General features: G+C 45.3%; 1 protein-coding gene across 1 annotated transcript in view; it reads left to right on the top strand.

Annotated features, from left to right (window-relative positions):
• The window catches only part of FA2H (fatty acid 2-hydroxylase), a 115,060-nt gene extending 103,078 nt beyond the window's left edge, over positions 1-11,982 (top strand). The window contains exons 4-7 of the mRNA XM_019535615.1: positions 1,305-1,411; positions 3,475-3,647; positions 4,208-4,460; positions 10,523-11,982. Of these exons, the coding sequence (XP_019391160.1) occupies positions 1,305-1,411; positions 3,475-3,647; positions 4,208-4,460; positions 10,523-10,602 (613 nt within the window). The 3' untranslated portion in view covers positions 10,603-11,982. The remainder of the gene's footprint in view (positions 1-1,304; positions 1,412-3,474; positions 3,648-4,207; positions 4,461-10,522) is intronic.
• The last annotated feature ends 2,178 nt before the right edge of the window (positions 11,983-14,160 follow it).

The following is a 14,160-nucleotide window of genomic DNA, read 5'->3' as shown; positions in this document are numbered from 1 at the left end:
CCCAGCTCCTGGTGGCTTAAAAAAAAGCCCTGACTCACCAGGTGCTGCCAGGTGTGGGGGGTGATCCCTGCTGCTCCCCACTGCCCCACGCTGCATGGGGGGCTCTGTCACGAGCCCCCGACCTCCTCCCCGTCTCCCAGCCCCGCCATGGTTGCCCTGCCTGCCCCAGCTCCAGCCCGTTAAGGAAAAGGGGGTCGCCTCCTAAGGCAGGGGGTCGGACTTGATGATCTGCTCAGGTCCCTTCCAACCCTACAAACTATGAAACTATGAAAAAAAAAATAAACAAACCTGAACTCACCAGCTCCTGCAGCAGCCTCGGAGCTTCAGAGGGCTCGAATCACTGAATTGAATCACTGTCCCCCAAATCAGCTGAATCTGGAGCGAATACTAGCTGCTTTGAACAGGCCTAGTAACAGTCTGCGTGTATGCTCTTACCCCAGGGATGCCCCTTTGCACTTGCGGTAGGGTAACCATGTGAATGCAAGTATCTATGACCACATAATAAAACCATAATGCTATAGTTTCCTCATAGTACTCGTTTGTTTAGCAATACCTAAAAGTTCCCATGCTGGTTACTGCTGCTTTAAGGTGCAGAAAGACTGCCTCAAAACTTTTTTGCATATTTTTCTTGGATTACTATGTCTTCCTGGTGGATTTTGGTTGTTGAGGCCTGCCAGGCAATAGTGTAACTACTCCAGGGTTGGCAATCATAACACAAATCCCACATGTGAACTAGAGGGGTTACCAGAGTGCTGCCTGAGGTGTTGATGCAGGGAGCAGCCAGGGGTTTAACAGAACAGCGACTGAATGTTGCTCCCTCCTTACTGCTGCTCCCATATTTTTTCACTGCAAAATTTACCTTTAGTAATTTGTTACTGCAACAAAATTTGGCAGCAGTTGCAATATGGGCAGTGCCAGGGTCTTGCTTGGCATCTGCTCTTTTAACTCCCCAGCTGATGGCTGTGCCAACTCCACCTCCTGGCAGCAGCGTGAGACTGCCAGAGACCTGCCCCTAGCCACAATATCCACAGTGACTCTTGAAGTCCTGTCACAGCAGGTGTAGCCCAGGGCATGAACCTTACCAGTTACACCTCTGATACCACATGTAAAGTGGTCAGCAGTTGGGTTTTGTGGCCAATACTTGTCCAAGTTTCCCCTGCAGCAGTCATCTTACCTTCTGTCAGCCTGAAGCCCTGATGCAGGTGTTTAAATATTCTTGTGACTTGTGCCCTGTTCTTGAATTAAGTTTCCACTGGAGCACCAAGAAACTTCTCATTCTTTAATGTGTTTCTTCCATCCTCTAGGTATATTGTTATTGTGGTTTGGATACCTGTAGTCCTGTATGTCAGCTGGCTCTGCTACACTTCTCTGGGTCAGGGAAACACCAGGCTCTTCTCTTCTTTGACAACAGGTATTTAATCCCACTGTTGTGTCTTTAAGAAATCAATGGAAGGGAACCATGCTTGGTCCTTTAAGTGCAGGTTTTCCCCATGAGTTGCTACCAGGCTTTGTTGACCTGTGCTGTCCTGTAATGTGAAGGTGACACTAAATTGGTGCATGGGAGGAGAGAGGGAACAAAGGGAGGCATGACTAGCTTGCTTTTCTTTCCCCCAGTACATTTTTCAAAATAAAATGCAGTTTGTTGCTTGGAATAGCAGTGAACTAACTCTGCATTCATATCCAGCTATTGAAATAACATTTGGCCTCTTTCTCATTGTTGGCTGTGCTTCATTTAAAGGCTGACCTCGTTTATAATCTCATCCCATGCTTTCCCCTTAATTGTACAGTTTGTGACCTGGACCTAAATTCACTTGGTTTCTGAGGTCTTACTGTGGGGGCTGCTGTTGGAAGTGTAGGCTGCATAGTCTGTTGTCATCTTCTTGTGTGAATTTGCTTTTTAGGTGAGACATTTATCAAAATATTGATAAGGAACTACTGTCCTACACTGGTACCTTACGCTGAGTTTGGCAACACTTCTTTGCTGTAAATCCAGCTCCAAATGGCCTCACTCCCTAAGTACATAAAATGGTCTCCGCAGTCTGGAATGGTTTTAAAAACAAATGGAGAAGATTATCCACAATTGACCTTGGCATTCTTTGACACAGCTGCAAATCATTGTACTCTGAACACATATCTAGCCAAACCAAACTAAGGAACCCACAGGCTCTTGCTGCTGACTGGCTGTTAATGGAGGGTCTCCAAGAAATTATCAGGAGGGAGGGGGAATGCTGTTAAGGAGACACGAGAACTTCTTCCACCATGGGAACTGCCAGAACATTGGTTTGAGCAAAATAAAAGCAGAATACCTATTTGAAAGGATGGTGCTTTAACACTAGCCATTTTGTAAGGGTGGTGATGGGGTCAGGGCATCCAGTGTCACATCCTAGATTGAAACTAAGGTGTCCATGCATTTTTTGTTGTAAAAAGTATGAAATGCAGCTAGTTACACTTAGTGGGAGACCTGATAGGCTCTACATAAACCAAGCATTAGGTATGCTGGCTGGCTCTTATTTCCCTTATAAGGGTCCTCTCTCTAAGGAACATGGCTTCTGAAAAGTAACTTAATGGGAACAAAACACAAATGTGTATTTGAGCCATCCCCACAGGAAAACTGCTCTCCCACTGACTTACTCTACCAAGCAGCCCCCTTTCCACAGAGAGATCAGTCTGGCAAAATTATCCAGCCTGGTAGAAGCAAACATGTGATCTTCCCCTACACAGAGAAGCAGGTTATTGAAAATGGCAGGGATAGATGCAGATAGATTTGCTGTTTAATTAAGGTTGTGGTTCTGGGGTTTTCTTTATTAGCTGTAAGGTGCCACAATATAAATAGTTCTTTCAAATTGTCTTTGCAGACAGATTCAGAATATGTGGTGATTTTTCTGGTGCAGGGCATGTCTGTAATCTGGAAGCAAGTGAAGGCCATAATTGTCAGATAATCCTCAATGAATTATAAGGAAATGCTTGTGAGAGAGGTTGGAGTTGGGCAGATTTTGGTGTAAGCGTAAGCCTTAACTTGATACTGAAAGAGAACAGAAATCACCAAAATTATCTGACAAGGGGGAGATGTGGTCAGTGCAGCTCATGCAGGTCTTGGCTAAGACATTTTGAAAATACTTGGAAGAGCTGACAGAAAGTAGATGGTTGCAACAGCCAAGCCAAATACTGACCCAGGTCTGTAGAGCCAAGCATCAGCTGTTGAGGTAGATTTTCACAGGAATGGTGATTTTGCAAGGTCACTTCCAGCCCTAATGTCCATGAAATCTATTAAATAAAAAGCCTGGAAGTGGAAAGACCCAAATACAAGAAGGTCGTATCAAATAAATGCATCTAGCCCTTCTTAAAGAGAAATATAATAAATATGAGAAGCGTGAAGCTGTATCAAGTGATGTGTCTTCAAGGTCACCTGTCTTGTTTACTGGATATGGTAGCAATGCATGGATGCTGACAGCTGCATGTCTCCTTGTTATGTAGAGTATTCCATTCCTGTCCACAAATACTGTTTCCCATTCCTCTTTATCCTGGGAATGGGCCTGTGGTCCTTTGTGGAGTATGTCATCCATCGCTTTGTCTTCCATATGAATCCACCTGCTAGCAACTATTTTCTCATCACACTACATTTCTTGTTGCATGGCCAGCATCATAAGGTGAGTAGGATATACTTTTGCCTGTAGATGTGTGGAATTCCCTGTCTGGATCTGATTCACCTTGATTTTTTAAAAACTAAATTTCTCAGTGTTGACTTAGAGAAGTGGGAATGTGGGTGTCTTAATATTAATAATCCAAAGAAAGTTGAGGAGTTTCATTCCCTGAATTGCAGTAGGTGCCTGGGATGTTATCATTTCTTGTAATGGGGAATTGCAGACACTTCAGCTCAATTCTTGAAAAGTAATCAAAAGATATGACTTAACCAGAGCTGTTACTATAAGTTGAATGTACAGCTCCATGAACATAGGTGTAAATTCTCAGCTGCTGTACACTGGTATTGGTTCACTGAGCTTAAAGGAGCTATGCTAATTTGCATCATTTAGGGATATGTCCTAATGGGTATAACCTCAATAAGCTAAAGAAGCATTTTTAACAAGCACCTGAGTTGCTTTCTCATCTTTTTAGCTCTGTTATGCCTGGAAGCTTTGGCAGAGCTTGTTGTGGAGTGAATGAGTGTTGACCATGAATTCATACTGCCTATGTCCTTCTCTGCTTCCAGTCACCATTTGACAGATCCCGCCTGGTTTTCCCTCCTGTGCCAGCATCACTGGTAGCTGCGTTTTTCTGCTGTTGCCTCCTTTTGATCCTTCCTTGGGCAGTGGGCCTCTCTGTGTTTGCCGGGGGGCTGTTTGGTTATGTCACCTATGATATGACTCATTACTACCTGCACTACGGATCACCAAAGAAAGGCAGCTACCTGTATGGACTGAAGACTTATCATGTGAAGCACCACTTTGAACATCAGAAATTAGGTATGCTTACACTTCTTTTAACTGTCACCATGGGGTAGCTGCTTGTGTCTGAATAAATGCTTTCTGGTAGATGCTTGTAGGCATAGCAGACAGGGGAGCAGTGTGCTTTGCAGCCTAGTGTTCATCTCAGCATTATCCATACCTCTGTGTATATGTGGTACACACACCATACTTACATCCTAAACCCCAGTCTTACACAGCCATCCATAAATTCACAACTGTATGTGAAAACTTCATGGGTACTGTAAAACTTAACTGCCATATTCAATCCAAAGTGCTTAAGCTACATACGGGCCTTGGTGCCTAAAGGAATCTCCCATGTAACTAAATGACCTAGCTCCAGCATTCAGAAAATTAATTGATACAAATGTGAAAGTCTCTCTGACTTGAAAAGAAGTATCGGGCTGGTGACTGCAAGGCCTGTGTACCACAACCCAATTTTAGGCACTCAATTATTAAATTATAGGTCTTAAATTCTATTTCTGCCAGCAGGCCTAATTTGAACTTGTTAGTCTGTTCTTCTTTTGTTTTGCTGCACATACTCCAGAGGTATTTCAATGATATTTCATATTTAATTTAAAAAAATGTGACATCTTGTAGAATTTCAGTGCATACGGCAGGTTACTAAACTTTAATTCTGTGCATTGATTTGGGGCATTTTTACACATGCATGCACCTCAGTGGGAGGCGCTTTGAAAAGCACCTGGTGCTGCGTCCATAATGTCCATAAATGGCAAAATGTGCCTCAGCACTGAGAAAATGGCAGTAGCATGCATTTGAACTAAAACACAAAGAAGTGTTTTAGTTCAAAAGCACATCGCTGCCATTTTCTGCATGCTGACATGCATTTTGCTATTTATACAAATACACCTGATTCAGCTCTGACCATGTCAGCTCCTGTGCTCCGCAGACTTGATTAATCGAGTCTTCTACAATGCGCTGGATTTCCAGCGTGTCAGAGCAGATAAAAGTATGTGTATAAATGCCCATAGTCTCAATTAAGTACTGTATAAATGCATGCTTAAAATTGTTGGTGCAAGTTTGAAGTTCTCACTTATGTCAGAAAACTTAGTACTGTATTTATTCAATTACAAGACTAGGCCCCCCCCCCCACAAGTAGCATGAAGGAAAAGCCCCTTGTCTTATAATCTCATGCAAAGAAATCTCACTAAAAAAAATCATCATATTGTTAAACTGCTGCCAAAAGCAGCTTTTGGTCAGCAATGGAAACCACCTATGAAACTGATCAAATGAATCCAACACTGAGCATGACTATATAACAGATGGCTCACATTGGTTAAACATGGTGATAGAAACCTTTTTACACCCTTTAAAACATGGTGATAGAAACCTTTTTACACCCTTTAAAAAAACCCAAAAAACAGGTGGATGTTCCCTTCACAGGGAACTACCACTGGGGCTGGAAGTATTGCAAAACGGGCCAGCACTGGGAGGGCCAGTGCCAGCCCTGACACCCTCTTCTTGGTGGATCTTAGGTGTGATCTTAGTCAAAAGCCTGAGATGCTAATGGGAATTTTTTTTTATATTAATATATTTCATATTCCAGGTCAAATCAGCCAAATCAGTTCCAAATCACATTGATTGAGTAGAAATCAGTTGTTGCAAAAACCATATCATTTGACCAGACAGAACTCAATAATTCTAAATACCATGTATGGCACTACAACTGGCGAGCATCCTTCATCCCAGACCCTCACCCTGGGACTTCAGATGCTCCCAAATCCATTGGCAGGTATTCTGCATGCCGGGCCAAGCCCAGAGGTTGTAGTTTTCAGATACCCTCACTTCATCTTAGCCAAAAGGCCACAATGCAATACCACAAGAATAGATTAATGAAGCCCATCTGAAAAACAAGGATAGCAGTATGCATTAAGTGCAGTTCCCCTCACTGCCAGCTCTTTTTCATGTCATAGTGAGCCACAGTATTGCATACATTTTGGCTGCTACACTCCCACAGTTGAGTTTCACCTTTCTTTCCCATCTCCAATTATTTCTGTTTCTTCACCAACAGGAATAAATGCCTGGCAAACATGAAACGGGGCCACGAATAGTTCAGCAAGAATCTCTCTTGCCTCTTCTCTCAGCCTGTTGCATATGATTAGTGTAGACCCACCCTCCATGAGGTGAAGCAAGACAGGGTTGCCCTGCACCTTATCTGTATATAAAATTTTGGAGCATCCCAGGATTTGTGACAAGAACACCCAGTTCCAGTCATGAGTGGGAGATGCTTAGGGTGCAGATCCTTTTTTTTTTTGGTGGGAGGGAGGGGGCATATCTGAAGTTCACCACATACTGAGCAGTGCTGAGTTGTGGGGTCACTGTGACTTGAAATGCTGTTGATTAGTGGAGCCCAGCCCAAAGAACACTGTGGTAAATCATGAGCCTTTGGGTTTGGACTGTCACATATATTTTGTACTACATGTTAATTAGGAGCCAAAGTGTTGCTCAGAAGTGTGTTTATGGAGTACCCTTGGTAAAACTTGCTGCAGTTTAAAAAAAAAAAAAAAGGTAGCATGCATCAATTCTGAATAAACTTAGTGCATGGATAATATATGAAAATTGCTACAGCCATGTTTAATTTCAAGGTTATTGCTTTTAAATTTGCTCCTCGCTTCTACATGCCTGGGGAGAACAGGGTCTGACAGAAGGGGGAAGGGGCTTCCAGGAGAAAAAGTTTTGGCCAAGGGGCTACCTGACCCCCAACTCTGGAACTTTGGTTGCTACCTTTGGTTGTGACCTATCACCTGGACAAGAGGGAAGAGATTGATGTCATATATCTTGACTTGAAAAAAGCCTTCAATCTGGTATCCTATGATCACCTCTTGGCAAAACTGGCCAGCTGCAGCCTACCACACCATGATCTGCTGGTTGGGGAATTGGCTCCGCGGTAGGACCCAGGGAGTGGTGGTTGACAAAAGTCAATCATTGTGGTGTGCTGTGACCATTGGGGTCCCTCAAGGCTCTGTCCTTGGGCCTATACTTTTTAACATCTTCATCAATAATGTAGACATTGGTGTCAGAAGCGGACTGGCCAAGTTTGCTGATGACACCAAACTCTGGGGTAAAGTATCCACACCTAAGGACAGGACAGTGATCGAGGCAGATCTTGACAGGCTCATGAAATGATGGATGAGAACCTGATGGTGTTTAACACTGAAAAATGCAAGGTTCTCCACCTTGGGAGGAAAAACCTGCAGCATGCTTATAGGCTTAGCAGTGCTATGCTGGCTAGCACTACAGATGAAAGGGACATGGGGGTCATGATTGATCACAAGATGAACATGAGCCTTCAATGCAATGCTGCAGCCAGTAAAGCAAGCTTGTATCCATAGATGCTTCTCAAGCAAATCCCGGGACGTCATTCTCGCATTGTACTCGGCCTTGGTGAGGCTGCAGCTGGAGTACTGCGTCCAGTTTTGGGCTCCACAATTCAAAAAGGATGTGGAGAAGCTTGAGAGGATGCAGAGGAGAGCCATGTGCATGATCAGAGGTCAGGAAAACAGGCCTTATGATGAGAGACTGAGAGCCATGGGATTCTTCAGCTTGGAAAAGCGTAGGCTCAGGGTCAGGGGTGACCACCAGGATCTGGGGGAACGTTTGTTTGCCAGAGCGCCCCAAGGGATGAGAAGATTGAACGGTCACAAACTCCACCACGACCGATTCAGGCTGGACATAAGGAAGAACTTCTTTACTGTCTGAGCCCCCAAGGTTTGGAACAGACGCACTTCAAGATACATTTGGATGCTTATCTTGCTGGGATCCTTTGATCCCTGCTGACTTCCTGCCCCTGGGGCAGGGGGCTGGACTCAGTAATCCTTCGGGGTTCCTTCCAGCCCAAATGTCTATGAAATATCTATGAAATACCTTTCAAGGATTGCTAGTGTTACCCATAACTAGGGGTCTACTTAACTTTCAGGGAGACCAAGTAATTTTTGCAGCTTGGTTGTGGCACAAATTTCTGACTTCATGGGCATTTCCTGGCAGCCCTGCCCCTTGCCACTGATTGGCAGAGAGGCATCTCCAAATTCCATGGAAAGTAAATTGTATCGTATAGCTTATCATATTAAATTTTAAATCTAAATTTAAACATATTATAAATCTATATATAATATAAATTGTAACATATGTCATCATAATTTATTATTATATGTAGAGTTCTACAAAATTTTAGAAATATGAATTAATGCTAACCTTAATAGAAACAATTTAATTTCACTGACTGGCTCCTTCAGTTAGTCTACGTCACTAGCTGAGACAGTAACTCCCAATCACATGATTTATGGCTGTAGTGATTGTCACATTGTCTTTGTATTATGGTAATTATTGGGACATTCTAAAACAGTGTCTTATATGACTAATACACTGGGGAAGGATTAGCTTGATTTTGCAGAAAATCGCAGTTAGTGCAGTATTTCCTGGTGATTGTGGACAGTGCCATTTTTTGCATTTTCCGCAAAACTGCAAACTAAGTAGACCCCCTACCCATAATTATGTCTTTTGCAATCCTTTACTTAAGTAAAGCTTTTAATGAACCATCTGGGTTAATGGTGCGACAGAAGTCAAAGGTAGGGTGAAATCTGTGAACTTCATTCATGTAGTTCCTAACTAGCAGTTTCTGACTGGCCCCTAGATCTTGGCAACTCCTTTTTTTTAATTATGCAGCAAGGATGCAGTAACTGAGCTGCCTTCAGGATTTAGTTGCAGAGTTAGATTTCATGTACAGATTGACTACTAGCTGGAGATGTCAGCTTATTTCCATTTGATACTGAGGCACAAAGGGAATATTTAACTTTCCTAAGCTATATTGTCACTCAAGTAAATATACCTTAAGCAGCAGATATGAAGCTTTCCAGAAAAGCCTTTTCCACCCAGGCTTGGAGAACTGAGTGGTGTCTCCAGGCAAATAGTGGGGTGTCTGTGGGATGGCATAGGCCTGCCCCTTTAGCAATGTTTGGCAAGAGATGTCAGATTCCATGGGAGACTCTATAGGAGCAGAACGGCTGCAGGGAGTTGGATTTTCATTGGTGAGCTGGAGGTGGTGTTCAGCCAAAGGAGCTCTCTGCCCTCAAAGACAGAGAAGTTGGCTGGGGATTACTCCAGGCCAATTACTGGGCTCACAAAAGCAACTGGAGAAGCTGCTGATACAGCTCCAGGAGTTTGCTTTGTGTGACTGAAGAGAGCAGCAGGACTAAGGTGGAGAGCTTCTGGGTGGAAGTGGGACATCCCAACCAACTCAGCAGTGATGAGAGGGATAGTTCAAGCTATAGGAATCAGAGTATGGCCCTCAAGGAATTCACAGCACACTGAGCACCAATTACTACAGTGGAGATTTGGCTTTTACCCTATAAGGACAGAAGTCAAGCAGGAGCTTTTAGAGTAATTAAGTAACAACTTAGATTTTGGCACATGGGGCTGCTTCAAGAGAATGTGCACATTTTCCCTTTGGGTCTCCTCCTGGTTTTGACTTGACAAGCTGCAGGCTAGCCCAGCTTAAAGACCTTGCTGTGGTGCTGAGCAGTGCCCATGCCTGAGCTACTTCTCTCTTCCCCAAAGGTGTTGATCAAGATCAAGAGAGTTTTGTCTGGTATCTTGGCTAGAACCTGGGGTCCCCTTACCCAGACATGGTAGACCCAATGTGACGTGTTCCTCTGAGCCTGTAGCTTAGCTCACCCTTTCCCAGTTTCTTAGGAGAAAAGGGCTATGCCTAGATAGCCACTGGCATCAGTGCAGATAAACAGAAGTTCCCCTATGGGTAACTTACACTGACCTGTAAAGGTGGAAGGCCCTGTACTGAAGTGAGAATTTGAGTGCATGGTGAGGTTGCAGTATGCCCAGCTTAGGACCATGGACCAATCAATTTGATGGAACTCAGGCTTCCGATTCCTACCTGTAGTTGCCTTCTCTTGGGATGTCGTGAGGATTCATTAGTGACTGTGAAGTATCTGACACTGTAATGATAAGGGCATACAAGTACTTGGGTAGGTGGCTGCAGAAGTTCTCAGTCAAATTCCCACTCATATGGTTCTCTGTCTTTCCCACAGGCTTTGGCATCACAACCAAGTTTTGGGATTGTCCATTTCGAACACTAATCCCAGAGGAAACCTTTGAGAAAGAAGATTAACCACCCTGCTCCATGTTTGGCATCTGGCTCCCACAGCTCTAGTGCACTGGTCTTCCTTCTTTCCTTCCTTCCTTTCATCCTTCTTGCAGTCTGAATGACTATCCAGACTACAGAGGGAGCTGTCAGCACTGCAAAGCTGTATGAGAGGGATTTGAAGCCTATTTGCTTATGAAGAGTGGGTGTATGTGGGGCAGGGGAGTGGGTCCAGTGTTGGCTTTTGTGGGCCTGCTTATGTTACTTAGTGTCAGGCCCATGGCAGTAGCACAGCTTGCTGGCTGAGAGGCACTGTATTTACTCAGAGGAAACTGCAAAGCAGTGTCAGACAGGTGTCTGAAAGGCAACCATGCCATTTGCTTTGAAGTGACCTGGTTTTTGCAGGGACCAACACAAGAAAGGAAGTACCTGGAGGGGCTGCTTTGCAAATGCTGTGGGTTACTTTGGTCTGAGCACTTCAACAAGTATACGAGGGGAGAGCAGTGTGTGTACTGGTGGGATGAGAAAAACAACACAGCTGAGGGCTGCATCTGCAATTCCCAGGAAGTGCAGTGGAGGAGAGAGTCCATTTACCACACAGAGCTGCGGTATATGGAAACTTCAAATCTGATCCCGCAGAGCCCTGTCTTCTGAGCTGATGTCCGGCTACATAGTGCTGATCAGGTAGAGGTGGAACTGTGTGTGCTGGGACCTATAGTCTCTCTGGACCAGACTTTTCTATCCAAGGTGGGGAAAAAGGGACAGGGGCACTTTGGGGAAACTTAGCAGTAACCAGATGCAGCCTATTGGTTGTTCAGGAGACTTTGCCTGTCCAGAAAGTCTTTGAAGTAGTTGGAAGAGCATGAATACAATCTCTCCAAAATCCCATAAGTAGTCCTGCTTCTGGGGCTTTTATTAAAAATACGGGAAAACACACTGAAAAATGATGACTTGTCACATCACCCTTATGATGCTGTGCTCTGCAGTGGGTCACCCAGCCAGGGAGTTGAAGCTGTGTATGAATGTAGTGGCAATGGTACTGCAGTTACATGCTGCCCTTGGCCCCCAGTGCCTTAGACATGTAGAGAGAACCTCCTTCCCTACCAAAGAGCCCATGCTGCTGATACGGATTTCTTGTTTTTAGTGACTCTTGTACAGATCCCCATCTCTCCCAGACTAGTCTGTTGGGCTGGTTCTTGCCACACATCATGTCCAGGGTAATACATAAACCATGGCACTGATGAAAACCATCGCTCTGCCAGTTCTTACAGGGTGCTGCCTGCTCTGTGCATGATAGCCAATACAAGCATGCTATGGCAGCCCAGATCCTGCAGGCTGCCCTGGTCATGACTTAGTTGCATCTAGTGTGTTTCTGCAACAGGTACAGAATGGGCATAGGGGTTAGTGCAGCTGACCTTGTGTCTGACCTGGTGTCGGATCTCTTCCAGCACAGCAGGACATTGGAAGTGGAGGTGTGCTGAATCTGGAGCTGCATCACTCGCCTGTACCCAGCCCCCAGTGCACAGAGGGACACAGGAGCTTGGTTTGCTGCTTCTTTCTGCCCTTCCTGGCTTGGGGCTGTGCCCCTCACTTCTTTTGCTTTGTAAGAAAAAAAATGTTTCAAACTCCTGAGAACTCAGCATTCCCTTTGCAGCAACGGTTCCTGCCATTGGAGAACTGGGCCAGGGCTTCCTGACACAGCTTATTCCAAGACCGGCAGAGCAGAACATTTTGGCAGTTATAATGGCGTGCAAGTCAGGGGTTCTTCCCAGTGCATCTCTCACAGTTAGAGACCCCACCTCTTCACATCCCTGAAAGGCCCAGCTGTGCTGGCAGAATCCTCTAGCACAAACCCTGCTTCTTCCTGGTAAGGCAATGGTCCTTAAATGCTGCATTTGGTGAGTGGTGCCTACAGCAATACTAGGTGGGCTGGGGGAGAGGAGAAGGACTCTGGCATCTGCTACGGCCCAAACTGCTTCTTTCTGTCAACATGCTTTGCTTGGGGAAGAAGTAGATGGTGTCTGATCTCATTCCCACCATACCAGATGCCAGCTGCTTATCCTTGGGTGCGACCAGAACAAAGGAAGCTGGTGTCCACACTAACCAGGACGGTGCTACAGTGAATGGAGCCCAAGAGTCTCCCGGGAACAGAATCCATTTAGTGAAGTTTACCAGTTGTATCAGCTTTTGGGGTTGTCCTCTGGGCTTCAGAATGTCTATGCCCTTTTTCTGGCAGCTTCTTGAGGCTGACAAATTCCAGGGCCTGGTTCATTCCCAGGCCCTAATGCAAGAGGGCATGGTATGCAGAGCAAGAAGATACAGCACTGGAATGCGCTGTTGGAGATGGGAGTACTATGACCTTCTGCCTCCATTTTCCCAGTGCTTGAGCTTGGTTCCTGGTGCCAAATGCTGAATTCAAAAGCAGAGGGAACACTGGCAGGGAGTTAAGATTCCCTAGGGGCCAGTCAGTCTGGTGGCACAGCTCTGGACTCACCAGTCACCTTGCATAAGAGGTAAATTATACTGCTGCTTTGTAATTTCTGTCTTTCCCTGGACTCTCCTTTGCTATCTGACTGGCTGCTTTGTCAGCTCTTTCCCTGAAGGTGGGTGGGGTAAACAGAAGGTGCTCCTAGGGATGGGCTCCCTGGTCTAGAGCAGGGAATGGTGACTGCAACTTTGCTAGCTAGACAAGGATGTCTTGGAACTGGTTCTACATACCTGGACTTGTCTTTAGCATGCTGCTCTGCATGAATCCCTTGCTGCCTAATGAAGAATCATCTGGCTTCATCCTTCTTCTGTGGCCCTGGTGTTTCAGTCACAAGGATGCCCTGTGCTTTCTTTGCAAATGCTCCAGTGACCATATAATGCTGCTGGCCATGTGTCAGGTGGACTACATGTGAGTGGGGTCTAGCAGCTGTTTTGGGGCCTGCTGTTCAGTAGCTGGTGTCTGATACTGCTGCTTCCCAATGCAGTAGGGCAGTCCTGGGAACTCTTGGTTTTGCTCACTATGAGCCACGCTGCCCACAGGTGCTGTGTTGAGCTCCTCCTCTTGCTTTCACCATATCATGCCACTGATAAAAGGGTTTGGCAGCACAGCAGCCACCCAGTAGATGAAGTGCCAGATGTCCCCTGCCTTCAGCCGTTCCTCCTCTTTCCATTCCTGTGGTCCCCTTTGGGTGACTGTGGTGCTGCTGGAGGCCTGCTTCCTCACCTGCTGTTCCCTGCAACACTAGACGTTCCTCTGCCATTCCCCTTCCTCTTATGCCTCAGTGCCTTCTTCCTGAACTCATCTCCATATGCTGCATTTCCTTTCCCCATTCTGGCCATCACTCCATGACACTAAATGAGCGTACCACAGGCAGACCCAGTAACAACTCATGTGCAGCTATCCCATGTATATGGGATGTACATGTTTATGTACATGTACGACATGTATATGTACATATTTATGTACATCTCCCTTATGGGCTGGCTGCACTTGCACTGTTATTGGGCCTGACTGTGGTGTGCTCATTTTATGTCATGGAGTCACGTGTATATACCAGTCAGATGCAGTCCTAAGGTATCCTACAGACTTCAGTGGGA

Source organism: Crocodylus porosus, unplaced genomic scaffold, assembly GCF_001723895.1.
Source record: "Crocodylus porosus isolate Cpor-Errol unplaced genomic scaffold, CroPor_comp1, whole genome shotgun sequence".
In the NCBI taxonomy this organism is placed as follows: domain Eukaryota; kingdom Metazoa; phylum Chordata; order Crocodylia; family Crocodylidae; genus Crocodylus; species Crocodylus porosus.
This window is presented reverse-complemented; position numbering and strand designations above follow the sequence as displayed.